General features: G+C 40.9%; 1 protein-coding gene across 2 annotated transcripts in view; it reads left to right on the top strand.

Annotated features, from left to right (window-relative positions):
* The window catches only part of MTHFD1L (methylenetetrahydrofolate dehydrogenase (NADP+ dependent) 1 like), a 144840-nt gene that overhangs the window by 4292 nt on the left and 126911 nt on the right, over window positions 1–13637 (top strand). The window contains exons 5-8 of one of the 2 annotated variants that reach the window (XM_064413316.1): window positions 2432–2556; window positions 3647–3747; window positions 4637–4761; window positions 11844–11955. In XM_064413316.1, the coding sequence (XP_064269386.1) occupies window positions 2432–2556; window positions 3647–3747; window positions 4637–4761; window positions 11844–11955 (463 nt within the window). The remainder of the gene's footprint in view (window positions 1–2431; window positions 2557–3646; window positions 3748–4636; window positions 4762–11843; window positions 11956–13637) is intronic. The other variant, XM_064413317.1, reaches the window with a different exon arrangement.

Genomic DNA, 13637 nt, shown 5'->3' on the forward strand with positions numbered 1-13637 from the left:
GCTTGCCTTGGTTTAAATAGCAAATATTATCCCCTTACTGGCAAGAGTGAGAACAAAGAGAATTAATGGGCATATCTGCTGTTCCCTGGCAAGCTGGGGCAGAATCAATAGAGTAATACTTTGGTTTTGTGCTTGGTGTTTAACCCCATACAAGCTCAGGTATCCTGTCTCTTGCAGTTGCTCTTGTGACTGAACCTGATTATTGCCCAGATTATTCAGGGAAATTAAAGATTACATGATTATATGGAGAAGGGAGGGAGGAAGGAGAGGAGGATGTTGCATTTGTCTATTGATCTTTTAATGTTTCAATTATGTATTAAAAATCAAACATCCCCCCAAAATCACTAGAGGCCTGAATTCTTTACCTTGTTGAAGGTGCAGCACTTAATATCAATTATGTTTTAAATATAGAAAACCACGTGAAAGTTAAACCAGTGAAGGAATGTATAGTAGAAGATGACACTGTTATCAGCTGGCCTCCTTGTGCTTGGCAAGTTTGATAATCCTGCAGGCTTGTGAGTTCTGTGTACTGTTTTGGTTTTTTTGGTACACTTTGTTCTTAAAATGTTACTGCCTTGCACTGTAATCTCAAGAACTGCTTCCAGATACATTGAAAGGAACGTACTGTGAAGCTTTGTAGATTATGGATAGTCAGCTACCCATTTAAGAAGAGTGGGCCTTTGAAATGAAAAACAAATACACTCTGTTGTGGGTAAATGCATTTTATCTGTTGAGAAACACAGCAGAAAATAGGTAAAATACAGTGACTTTGCAACAGTAGTTGCAGTTAGTTTACTAGAAGTAGCATCTTAGAAGTGGATTTAAAGAGAAAGTTGGAGTATTTCTGGTATTTAAAGGAAGTTACTTCCTATAAAATTCATCATGGTTTGCTTACTGTATTGCTTACTCACTATGACAGTTTTTTTTAATCTACTGAAATCCACATCTCAGTTGTGTTCCTTGGTGTGGGAAGGTGGGAGGGATTTCAATACCATGCACACTGGAGTTTTGCCATAACTTCCTGTGCATAATAAAGGCAAGTTAATACTGTACTACTTTACCCTCCTTGAGTTATAAGTAATTTAAATGCCGTGATGATGGAAAGCTGAATTAAAGTAAGATGCCATTAAAATGGAAAACTGAATTACTTTCCCAGGAGGCAAAAATACAGCTTGAAGCTTTAATTGCTCTGTAGGCCCTCAGCATTTTGTAACATATGAAAGGGGGGTTTTTTAAGAAAAATGCAGATGTTTTCATGTCCATATGCATTCATCCTTTCTAGTGCAATGGATACAAGGTCTGTTGCTCTTAAGTACCATAGGACCTTAAGAGATATGCCTGGTTTTGTCTCAGGAGTCAGGAAACTAAAGATGCATTTTTGTACCAGTGGCATGCTTGTGTAATCTGTGTTTAGCATGAAAGTAGGGTGTTCTCTTGGTTCAGAGTTGCTGCTAATCTAACTCCTACCTAATTCCCCCAGCTTAATGTTGATTGCTTATCAAGTGTTTGGGTAATAGAGTTCACAATTACAATGAATACTTTACAAGAAAAGCATTTTAAAAGGGCATGGTATTAGTTAAGGGGAAAAAAACCAAAACAACTTATAATCCTTTTCTGTTGGATGTTAATCTAATTCTATTATAAAGCTTTGTGATGCTTGCACACGGGTTTTATATATAAAATGGGAAGACATGCTTGCATGACATTTCTCACCTAAAAAAACATGTTTGACATGTTTTGTTCCTTTGTGTTCTTCCTGGTCGCAGCTGAATAGCGTGAATCAGCATTGTATTTTAGAGAGGAAGAAATCAAGGGTAGGTGGTACAGTCTCAGATGTCAGATATGACCAATTATAAACCACTTGAACTTGCATCTGGTTCAGTACTTGAACTTCATAAACTTCTCTGTGGTGCCTTTTCAATGTAACAGTTCTTCACAAGGCAATTGCCAGCTCTTAGGATCAGGCTGTTTTGAGAAGGAAAATTGGTAACCATATATGCTGGTTTAATAAAATGAGTTTTTTTCTTGTATAATTGTTCTTTCAAGTGTTACAACTTTTTGTCCCTCTGGGACGTGATCTGGTCCTGTTTTGCACTACGTATTAACTAAGGTATCTGTTTCAAAAAACGTCTTCTGAAGCCATTACAGTGACAGGCTTTTGCTGATGTTTGGAGTGGTGAAACACAAACTGCTTTTAGCAGCATAATGTCACATAATATGTGTTTACTTTGCAAGATGTTTAGAATAGAGTCAGGGTGGCTTAATTTTGCAAGCCACTGAATAAAAAACTGAGTTCATTTAGAGTTTACAGTAATAAGCAAGGGAAGCCAAGGTGGCCATAAAGTAATTGAAAAAAAAAATTACCTCATTCTAATCAGATTCTCCTTTTATCTGTTCATCTGATCTTTAATGCTTGTTATTAACTTCCTAGATTGTCAGTGAAATCTTGAGATTCAATGAGGATCCTAACGTGCAGGGCCTTGCTCTTGACCTCCCAGAAAGCTTATGTAGCAGTAAGGTATTAAATGCTGTGAAACCAGAGAAGGATGTGGATGGGTAAGTGGAGCACTGAGAAATAATACTAGCAGGCACAAGCCTGATGGCTCTATAAAATCAGTTTTCTCCTATGCTTTTCATTAATGGATTCCTTAGTCATTGTGTCTAGCTGTGCTATTTAGCAGTGATAAAAGATGCCTCTAAATCAATGAGAAGTCTTTTGCTGAAGTAGTTTTGGTCATTATCTTTTCTTTTTTTTTTTTTTTTTTTACATAATTCAGGGCATAGTCCTTTCAAAGAAATAAAAAATGAAATCTTGATTTACTGGTGATACTTAAGGTATTTCAGCACTTCAGTAATACAAAGGGTAGTACAAAGGACTGAATTTTCACAAGAAGGATTGATGGAAAAATTGCTGAGAGGTTTTAACTTCCTTACAGCACTCTCTTGTGGTGAGTGAGTAAGCTATAATAGTTTGGACCCATTAGCACAGATTTCCAATCAGTGCTGTGTTGTACTGCTCTCTGAAGAGACCACTGGTGTAATTTAGGTTTGTGAGTTATCATTTTGCTGCTCTTTTAGCCTTCCTGCTCTTAGCTGCAGGCTATTACCATTTTTTTATCCAACTTTCCCTTTTTTTTTTTTTCATGTGAGGAAAAATATCTAAAAATCCTTCAAAAACCTTTCCATTATGTTAAGTAGGGGAGATTGTCAGAGAGAATGGAAAACTTGGAGCATCTTTCTGTATGAGGGAGAATGGAGTGCAGTACGGGAATACCTGGGTTGCTCCCTCCTGAGCCAGCCTGGCTGTGGCAGCACTGGTCTGGTCTCATTGCAGCCACTGAAGTGTCTGTGCCCAGCGTGCTGTGAGTGGCCCATGGTGACAAGTAAAGAGCTGCATGTGTATCCTGGGATTGTGTTACTCATCCTAACACAGATCCCTTCCCTGGCCTCTCTTGAGGCTCAGTGTTTGTCTAACTGAGGTGTGGGATGATACAAATGAGCTGCAGTACATCACTATCAAAGGATTTGCTTTTGTGAGAGATGTTTGCTCTTGGGATTAGCTCTTAGCCATGTTACAAGCATTGCTGGGGATTTATGTTACACAAACTCTTTTTTTTTGTTAAATTGCCATATTTTTCCACTGCAGATTATCCAGTGTAAATCTAGGACGTTTGGTACGTGGTGATGTCTGTGACTGTCTAGTTCCTCCTACAGTGTGTGCTGTGATGGAGCTTCTTGAAGATATAGGTGAGCCATTCTATCACAATCATTACATTAATTTTGGTCTGTTTTACTCAGTTTTAATCCTGTCTGGGAGCCAAATATAACCTGACCTTGTTGTGTTTTCTATTTTGTGTTGCTTTCCCACTGGATGTGTATTTGTCTCCTCCTAATGAGGAGGAGTCCTCCTGCTCAGTGACATCTGAATGCTGTATTTGAATAAACAGGTCTCAGGCCTACAGATTTTGGGTATTAGGCAGGGGTTACCTGCCATCAGGAGGTTTAATTTCACTGAAGATGCACAAGACATGTGAGGCTTCCAAACAGAAAATACAGACATCACTTGGGGATTTCACTTGATTGTTTTGATTAGTGTGAGGAGTTGGAGAAACCCAGGTTTGCCTGTAAATTGCTGCTGAGCAAACCCTTGGGTTTGGATTGTGCTGTGTCAGTGCTGACACTGAAATGGCAGATTTAAACAAGCAGGTTTACTGTGTATGAAGACACTGCTGGTTTGAGGCAGTGTTTCAGAAGCTGTCTCTCTTACAGTGATTCATAATTGTTGAAGCAAGGATTCCTGTGACAGAACTGTAAACAGGAGGTTAAATGTACTTAGTAACAAACATGAATGAAAGGATTTGTGCAAAATGCCAGAAAGCCAGAACAGTATTTGCTTACTACAATTTAGAGAGTCAGCAGGAAACTCCTTAAGACCTGTGGCTGGCATCAGTGCACAGTCTCCAGAAGTGCCAGCTGTGCTGCACAGCCGCTGTGGTTGTGCAGGCACACGGCTCTGTCCTGTTCTGAGCCCCTTCCCCAGTGTTGCAGCCATGGCTGGCCTGGGGGAGCTCCATGCAGCTGCTGGTGCTGGTGGCCTGCGCTGGGGGTGGCTCAGTGACTTCCTTGTGTCCCCCAGGTGGGAAGAAGGTGCTGCTGGTGGGAGCACACGGGGCGGAGGGTGCTGCCCTGCAGAGCGTGCTGCAGCGCCAGGGAGCCGCCGTGCTCAGCTGCCACTGGAAAGCCCCGCAGCTGCAGAGTGAGGTGAGTGCTCTTCTGTCTGCCTGGGCTCATCCTGCATCCCCACTGTCTGCCCATGCCTGTCAGCTGTCCACCTGGCAGTCCTGCCCTTAGCTGCTGTTCCCAAGAGGGAGACTCCTCGTTGCAGTCACAGGTGGCTCTGGGGTTGCTGGTAGCTGGTAGTGTGGGTTAGGGTCTTCTCTCCTTCCTGCTTGCAAGCACTGGCCTCTACCAGAATATTGCATGTAACAGCAGCTGCTCTAACTTCATTATTTTACACCAAGGGCTGTGAGAGAAGGAATCCAACAAACAAATCTTTTAGCTCTCCCTTTTGCTTTCTTGCTGTGCAAGAGAAATGCCCTCTTTTTTCTTGTCCTGTGATACTGTCATCTGCATGAAATGACTTCCACTGGATTTGTGTCCTAAAGGTTTGCAAGTGTTGCTGCTCTTGGGACAAAGAAATCCCCAATCTTTATCTTTAAGTAGAACTGCAAAGAAATTCAGGAGCCTTAAACCAAAGGATTTGCATGGTCTCCCTGGCTGCTTTTTGCAGAGCTTTTAGACACAACTTAGAAGTTGGTATGACTTCCTGTGAAACTTAACAGTTTGTTCCTCACTCCCAAATCTCACAGAATAGTCCAGCTGGGGTTGCACTGTCATGGGGGCATGTGCAGCAGGGTCCAGGCTGGGTGGTGAGGTGCTGGGGACAGCTCTTGTGCTGGACAGCCCGAGCCACAGGGTGGCAGCCAAGGCAAAACCATGGTGTCCAACCTCCGCGCTTCGCAGGCGCAGACAGGAGGAGGAAACAAATTCGAGCAGCTGCGATAGAAAGTTCTCTGGCAAACCCGTGTTTTCACAGCTGTGGATGTTTTTGTCAGGCTTGTCTCAGCTCTGGGCTTTTAAGTGACTGACAGCACTTAGGAAACATATGGCTCTCTGGGAGATGGAGTGCTGTGAACTTGATCCTTGCCATGTCTCATTCCTCAGCTATTTCTCATTGCTTGGGGTTGTGCTAGAGGACTGCTCTGGGCTGGATGAGGTGGGTGACAGGGTGGCCAGAGGTGTTTCCACTGGTTCACAGCAAAAAATCTGGATTGGGCCCAGAGCTGCTTGTGCAGTGCTGTCAATAGCTGGAGAGAGTTCTGTTTCCTTCCATCCAGATGCGTTCCCATAATCATGCTTTGCTTTTTGGCATTCCCCATAGCTTACCTCTTGGAGCAGGCCACTGATGGGAAACAGAATGGGAAGCCTAAGTTTGAAGCTTTGTGCACTTCAGTCTTCCCAGGTTCATTTTAACTTTTGGCAGTAAAAGAGTTTGTATTTTGCCTGTGGGACTAATCAGCAGAGCCCAGGGGAAACCTACCTTCCTCTTCCTCACCTGTGAGCCTGGAGCAGCATGTCACCAATAATCCCAGAGCTGTGCTGAACCTGTCTGGATGTCACTCTGATAGTTAACTCTAGTTCCTTGATAAAATCTAATGCATGCAGGGAAAACTATCCTGTTTCATATTCCCAGAAGCTTGAGAGTCAGAAACTGAGCACAAGTTTCTAACCAAACAGTGGAGTACTGTGGCAACCTGTATTTGAATGACAATGTTGTTAGATAACATGATTATAGAATTTACATTCTTCTGCTTGTTTAAAATGCTGATTATGAAAAACAGCTTTAATGTTCACCAGGTTTCTTCTCTTGATATTTTTTTTTTTTTTTTGTTATTTGAATTTCAGGTAAGAAAATGTGTTAGTTCAAAGACTTGAAGGAATCAAAATGTTTTGTTTTTCCTGCACAATACAGTAACTTTTCCTTTCTCTGAATAGGACACCTCTACAGTGTCCGTTTGTGTGCTGTTGTTTGGAACTATAACCTGTGATAGCATAATAATTTCACTTGGGAAGTGAGGTGCAAATTTAAGAAGAGTATGTTTTTTTTCACTGGGATGCAATTGTTTTGCAATATACACCAGGAAAGGAGAATTTTATCTTAATGGTAGGAGAATGTTATTTGATGTAATCCATTGGCCAGGCCTATTTGCTTGAAGCACTAACCCTGACCTTAATCATGTAATGCCTTTCTTAAGTGATTACTGCATTACCTTAGACTAGCTCTACTGATTTGTTCTTCTTTTTAAAAAGAACAGCATAACAACAAGTGTTTCCTTTAGAAATTCTTTTAATTTAAATGAGTTACACAACACTAAGTTTGTAGGTTTTTTGGATGAGGTTTTGTATTACTATGGATTTGTTATTGCTTTTTTCACTTGTGCACTTTTGCAAAAATATTTTGAAAGTGATCAAGAGGAAGTATGTTTTAGTCCACCTTAGGAAAAGTTTACTCTCCTAACAAACAGCATAACACCAGCTACCATTTGACTTAATGTGCTCCTTTAAAGGAAGACTGTTCTGTCTTATGGCAGGAAAAAGAAATAAAATAAATAATGGTGCATTTTCATTTAATTGCTTTGATCTGAAATAATGGACATAGTCTCAATGTTCTTTTCCCTCCTTACTTCATGTTTTTGTTAAGTTGAGCATATTATTGATATTTCTTTTTGTTCCATTTTGGGTTTGCTTGCCTTCAGTTCTCACAGCACAGCTGAGCCATGTCCTTCAGAACTGTTGAGCTTCCTGGGTCTTCTAATAGTTCACAAATGCAAGAAAGCATTTTAGAAGGTTCTGGCACATCTGTGCAAAGTTGTCCTGAAGAAACATTGTTCTGTTTGCATTGATAGGTTCAATGTAAAAGAAGTTACAAAGTGAGAGATAAGGACACAAGCATGTTACAGGAAATACTTAAGATGTTATCATTCTGTTAAGCTTTGTGTAGATAGCTCTTCAAAGCACATTCGCTGCATTGTGACTGAAGTATGGCCTAGTGACATACTTTTAGGGACATCTCCCCTGTAATTTTAAAATGAGACTCCCACAAGTCAGTTCAGTCTTACATGTGAAGAAGGGGAGCTGATGTGTTTAATCCTTTTTTATGTCAGATTATGCTTGCTAGTTTGAATGGAGGTTGTCAAGTAGATTCGTATTGAAAAAGATGGATTATTTTCTTGCCAAAACATGGGTAATACTTGGTACCTATAAGAAAACTGAATTTTGTTTCAGTCATCTAAATTCAGTCAGTCATTTTTTCAGCACGTCATCTTTCATGTAGTCCATGTGTGAACCACCTCATGCCTATTTTAAGAGAGCTGCTATCATACAATTTTATTGTAAAAGAAGTGAGCATTGGTCTGTCTAGGTATAATTAGGAATAGAAAAGTTGTTTGCAAAAGCAAGGTTAAGAAGTATGAGAGTGCTTTAGCTGGAGTGCTGATTGGGAATTTCCTTTTGAGGTTGAAAAATAACTTCTTTTGGCCCCAGTCTGCCTCCCCTTAGAGCCAACACTTGAGCTTCAAACTCTTAGACATCTCTTAGTTATTTGCTCTCCTAGTTATTCTTTCTTGCTAAGACCAAGACTCTTGTTGTGAGCAGAAAAACATATTTTGTATTGTAAGCATGAAGGAACGGGAGACCAGGCACACAGATCCCATAAGAGGAGAGGAGAGGGAAGCTGCATGAGTGTTTCTAATGATGATGATGATGTAGACAAAGTATTTCCACTTCAACATCTTATGCACATCATCTCTGTTCCTTCCAATTTTGAAGTGTATCCCCTGTCTGTAAGCTAGAGGAGCAGTTGCTACAGCGTGGATCATAGTGGCAGGCTTGAGCCCACAGCAGAGGTGGTGTGGGCTTGCTTTTCACATGCACTGTGTAGGGCAAGTGCATTCAGGGCGATGTGGCAGGGAAAGCTGGAAGAAACCGTGTAATTAGTACATGCCTTGGTGGAAAAAGTGCCTGAAACTAGTCATTGACTTCAAAAATGTCAAGATTTCAGAGAATAATTAAATTACTGTGGTTAAAGTGGAACCTGATCTGTAAACTGATGTGCAAACAGACTTTTTTCATAAAGAGAGTTGTGAAAAAAAATTTTAATCAAATTCCTATTCCTCATTGCATCTCTTCAATTTTATACGGCCTAGCTTCATACCCAGGAATCTGAGGGTTTACATTTCAGTTTTTAATTTTAATTTTTATTTTGTTTGATCATGCATTTAAAAATGGCTTTTGTAGCAGTCCATTTTAACTATGGGAAAATGAAAATGTTATGCAGTCTCTTCACAGTAAAATGGAGTTTCAGCGATCTGTAATATACAGCTACTTTGTGCCATTATCATTTAATACTTGGCTGGAAAGTCTGTATTGTTGTTTTAACATTTGGTGTTCTGTCTTGGGAATGGGTGGTGCTTCTTAATCTGCTTCAACTTAAATCTTGGTGGAGGGGATCATATTTTGTTATGAGGTAAGGTTGCAGATTATTTATTGGCACAGCTCTTCCCAACTGAAAAAATATTTACCGGTGAGGAGGCAGGATACTACTGGACTATTGGCTCACTTTGTCTCCAGCCAGTTGCCTAGTACATCAGGGAGGGTTTGGCCTGCTGCTTGTCATTCCTTCCTCTAGCCAGCCTGATGGAATGGAGCCCGGCTGTCCAGGAAGCATAAGGCAGGCAGCCACATGTTCTCCCTCATGGGTATCTCCTTGACCTTCTGGCTATGGCTGCCTATAACATCTGGTTCCTGTCAGATGTGTCCTCTGTGTCCTCTGTCAGGGACCGTGGTGCATCTGCCGAGGGAGGCTAATTGTGGTTATTTCATAGGAGTTTCCCATCTCTCACGTCCGTGATCGGTTTCTGATGTAGGAGTTGACCCTGAACACGAATGCCAAGGCTTGCTTCTTGCTTTAGTGATTAAACAGGCAGTCAAAAGGGTAGATTATGGCAAGAGAGAAAAATCTAAAAGCAAAGGAAGCATGGGCACAACTTATTGCAAGTGAAACTAAAATTCCCTGAGGGAGATCGCATAAATCTCTTCCAAGGATACCCAAAATTCTGTACACAAGTATTTTGCTTTCAGTGGACTTGCTCTCCCAGTTTCTGAATATACTTTTAAAAAATACTCACAGGGGAAAAACATCTCTAAAATATTTGTGATATATATATTTTATTGACTCTGCAGGAACTTTCTCAATGGTTACACATAAAATATTGTTTTCTTTGTGACATAAGGAAAAGTAAAATCACACTGGGGAAGGCTCTGAGGTATCAGTGTCTTGAACCAGTGGTACAACTCTTTGCTGCCATGGGATGCAACTTTTTCATGGAGGAGGTGGGGCAGGGCAGTGAGATGAAAGGTCCAGCTGGTTTTCTGCTAAAATTTATGGCTATATGTGATGTTAGCCATCCGAACCACTGTTAATGTTGGCTACAAAAATAATTGTGTTCAGCTGTTAAGAACATTTTTCAACATTAGGTTCGGTAGTCATAGAGATGAATATTTGGTTCCATCAGTTGTTTTCTGACATTACAGTTACATTGAATCAATTCTGTCATAAGCATGTTGGCTGAACATTCATCAGAATTATTACTTGTTGCATACAGCTCTCAACTTGTTCATCAACTCACGATGCTATGCGGTGTGCAAAGCTCTTAGTCCCTGTCCCAAAGGCTTTGCATGGAAAGGCATCTTGACTTACAGTATATGATTTATAACTGCTAGAATATGAATTATTTTTTCCTTGCAAAAAAAAGGCTGTGATCATGTAACTGAGAAAAATCACTATTTTTCTCTGTGTTGATGTTATGGCAGAGATTTCCTTCTTTTGCAGGGCAAAGTGTGCCTTCAGCATGGTATTCTTGGTACATGAGGCATTGCAGCATCTTTTTATCCAGATTTCCTTGCAGATTTCCCAGTATCATTTGACCTGACACTGGTCAAGCATTATGACTTATGTGGCCTTCTAGGAGTGGCATGTAAGCTGATATTTGCACCAGACTCAGGAGTGTGACCAGTTTGGATAAGGCTGAATGGCTGTGCACAGGCAATCCCAGGAGTGTTGCTGGACATGTGACTGAAGCCTGAATCAGCTCATTGCATTAATTGTTTGTCGAGCAAGTAAATCTTCTCCCACACTTTTGGCTTTGTTTCCACATGGGGATCTCTAAGGAGAGTTAGGCCATCCTTGGGTCCTCTGAGGGGAAGATGGAGTTTTTTTAGTTTTCTGCCTTTTCCGCAGCAGTTACGTTCTTCTCCCCTCCTGGATGCTCAGCTGTGCCAAAACCCTGCTATCCTGACAAGATTTGTAGCTATTCTTTCTTGGCAAGATGTTGGGCAGGGTTGTGTCAGAGCACTTTTGGCCAAAAAAGAAGCTGGAACTCTTGTCAGTCACAAATCAATTCGTAGAGTGGCTCACTGAGTTTGTGACACTTGGAATTAATTGCATTTATCCAAAGTATTACCAAAACTGCTGCATTTCTGAAATCATTTTTGCAGTCAGGCTTGAGGCAATGCTATGTCTGTGTTTTGCTTTTTTAATGTATCTTAATATATCTGCCTCTGGTGCTGTCCATTATCTCACGGTGATTCTAATAACTGGTAAAGGACCCTGTTTCAGAGGAAGTGGGGAAAGAAAGGCACTTGGGTCTTTAATTATAAGAATTTTTGTAGCAACCATTTTTGCTCCAACATCTGATGGGTTGAGCTAAATCAGGGGCAGTGATTAGCAGACATGAACTGAGAAGGAAAAATGTGCTTTAATTGGTATTCAAAGGCACTGATCTTTGCAGAAGGGGTCATCCTGCATTCCTGTCAGCTGGACTGGTTTTCTACTGTCAGACAATCTGACTGTGCTCTTTATAAATGCCTATTTACTGTCTTTCAACCCTTCTTTTTCTTAAGTTACTCCAAGTTTTTTTTTGCACTTTAGGACAATGGTAGAAATTTACATTTGGAAGGATATAATTCCCATTAAATATTGATACTTACTTTGACCTCACTTGCCTGATCTCCCAATTTTAAATGCTAGTCTTAGGTTTCATGGCAGGTAAGAATCAAACTATCAGTTTGGATAGTTTGGATCAGTTTTTGCTCTTGCTGTCTGTAAAAGCTTTGCTCAAAAGGCTATTGCTGTATGTGTGAATGTTTTTAAGATGCATATCAAGCGTGTGTTTCTAAGATGAAGTGCTTGTTTTGTTTCTGGGGGTGTTTTGGCCCGTGCCTAGCTCCGTCACGCGGACGCCGTGGTGTTCGGCAGTACGAAACCCGACGACGTTCCTGTGAGCTGGATAAAGCCTGGGGCCACCGTTATCAATTGTGCTCGTGATCCTCTGTCAGGTAAGAGGTGATAAAATGTACAAGTTCTTGCAAGTGATGTACAGTGAGCCTTTGATGTGTGTGTGGCATCTTGGTGACAACGGGGCATGGTTAAAAGCTGCATCTCTGGGAGGGCCTTTAGAGATGTGTGTACAGGGCACGTGTACACCTTCCTCTGGTGTATAAATAGGGAAAAGATGTTAGGTGGGAGAAGAAACTTTGGAACAGATTCTTCATAGCAGGATAGTTAGATAAGCGATGACCCAATGGATTCAGAGACTTGAGAGGGAAGACTTTTGGGTCACCAGATGAGCTATTATTACATAGTGCTGTTTTGTGTAGTGTTTTATCCTATGACTTCTGTGGACTTACCTGGAATATGGGAAAGGGAGAAGAAGGAAAGAAATAACAACTGCAAAGTGCTGTGAAAGTATCTGCAAAGAGTGGTGCAGGAGGGAGTACAGAAATCATGTGTAGTTGAGAAGAGGCAGAATGTCTCCTGCAGTAATTTTTCCAACAAAAAGGGTTTGGATTCATCTCCTTCCTTTTCCCCTAACTTGTTGTGGAGAGTGTATGTGTTCAATAATTTCTCAGTTGAAAAAATGTTACAGAATTATCTTGGGAATAAAATTAAGAAATCTTCCCAGAAGTTATTCTGCTGCTAGAATAATGTGTAATAATAATAAACATGTAATTTTACATCTTCTGTAAAATTTCTTAAAATTCTGTAAAGATCTCTAGATATTTTCTAGATTTTTGGTGTGTATATGAATTTGCTCAGCATCCCAATGAGCTTGTGCTGCAAGTGCATAGGAAAATGAGGAAGTACATGGATAGCATGACTGGTTAATCTGTTTTTTTTTTTAAATCTTATCACAAGTGTATTAGATTGACATCTATTGACACAAAACTGTGGAAATGGGCATAAAGCTGAGAAAACCTAATTGCATGGGTTTTAAACTAGGGATATTCCCTAAGGGCAAATGAAGCAGATACTCCATGCAGAGCTAATGCAAGATCAGGCTCATAATAAAGCAGCTGCTGTTCCCATGCAAAGCATGGCCTTAGCAATAGATTTCTTTCCTTGTCTTTCATATATCCTCTTGACTTGAACAGACACTGCAGGTGTGGAGATCTGGGTTATTATTCCCTTGATTGTCTGAAAGCTTTTGGACATTCATTGTCTACCTCCCAAAGCAGATCTCTGATCCTCCCAAGGATCTCAAGGGTGGGTACCAAGTCTTTTCCCTTCCTGCTGCTGCACAAGTTATCAAAAAATAATGCATGTTTTCTTTTTCCTGGACTAGTGCCTAGGAGACTCCTTGCATCTCTAATGCCCATTTATTTCCCCTAGGGATTTTTGGATATAATTGTTAAGTATCTGTAGGACAGGGCTTGGCATGCAGATCTCTTCAGGAGGTACCCTGCCTGCTAGTATGACACAGCCTTACATGAAGGAGGAATGGGGGACAAAGGGAAAGGAATAGAGATGAGAGGGAGTGGTTGTACAGCAGTCATACCCATAAATAAATAAATTTAAAAAAAGGAATCTCCCCTCCTTATTTTAATCTTGAAGGTAGAAACCTCTTATGTGACAGACCTGGGGTGGTTCTGACAGGGTGGGATAAGCCAGTCCATGCAGCAGAGTGGGCACCAGGAGTGCCTGGACTCTCCCAGCACTGTGTGCAAGCCCCATTTTCAGA

Source organism: Passer domesticus, chromosome 3, assembly GCF_036417665.1.
Source record: "Passer domesticus isolate bPasDom1 chromosome 3, bPasDom1.hap1, whole genome shotgun sequence".
Taxonomy (NCBI): Eukaryota; Metazoa; Chordata; class Aves; order Passeriformes; family Passeridae; genus Passer; species Passer domesticus.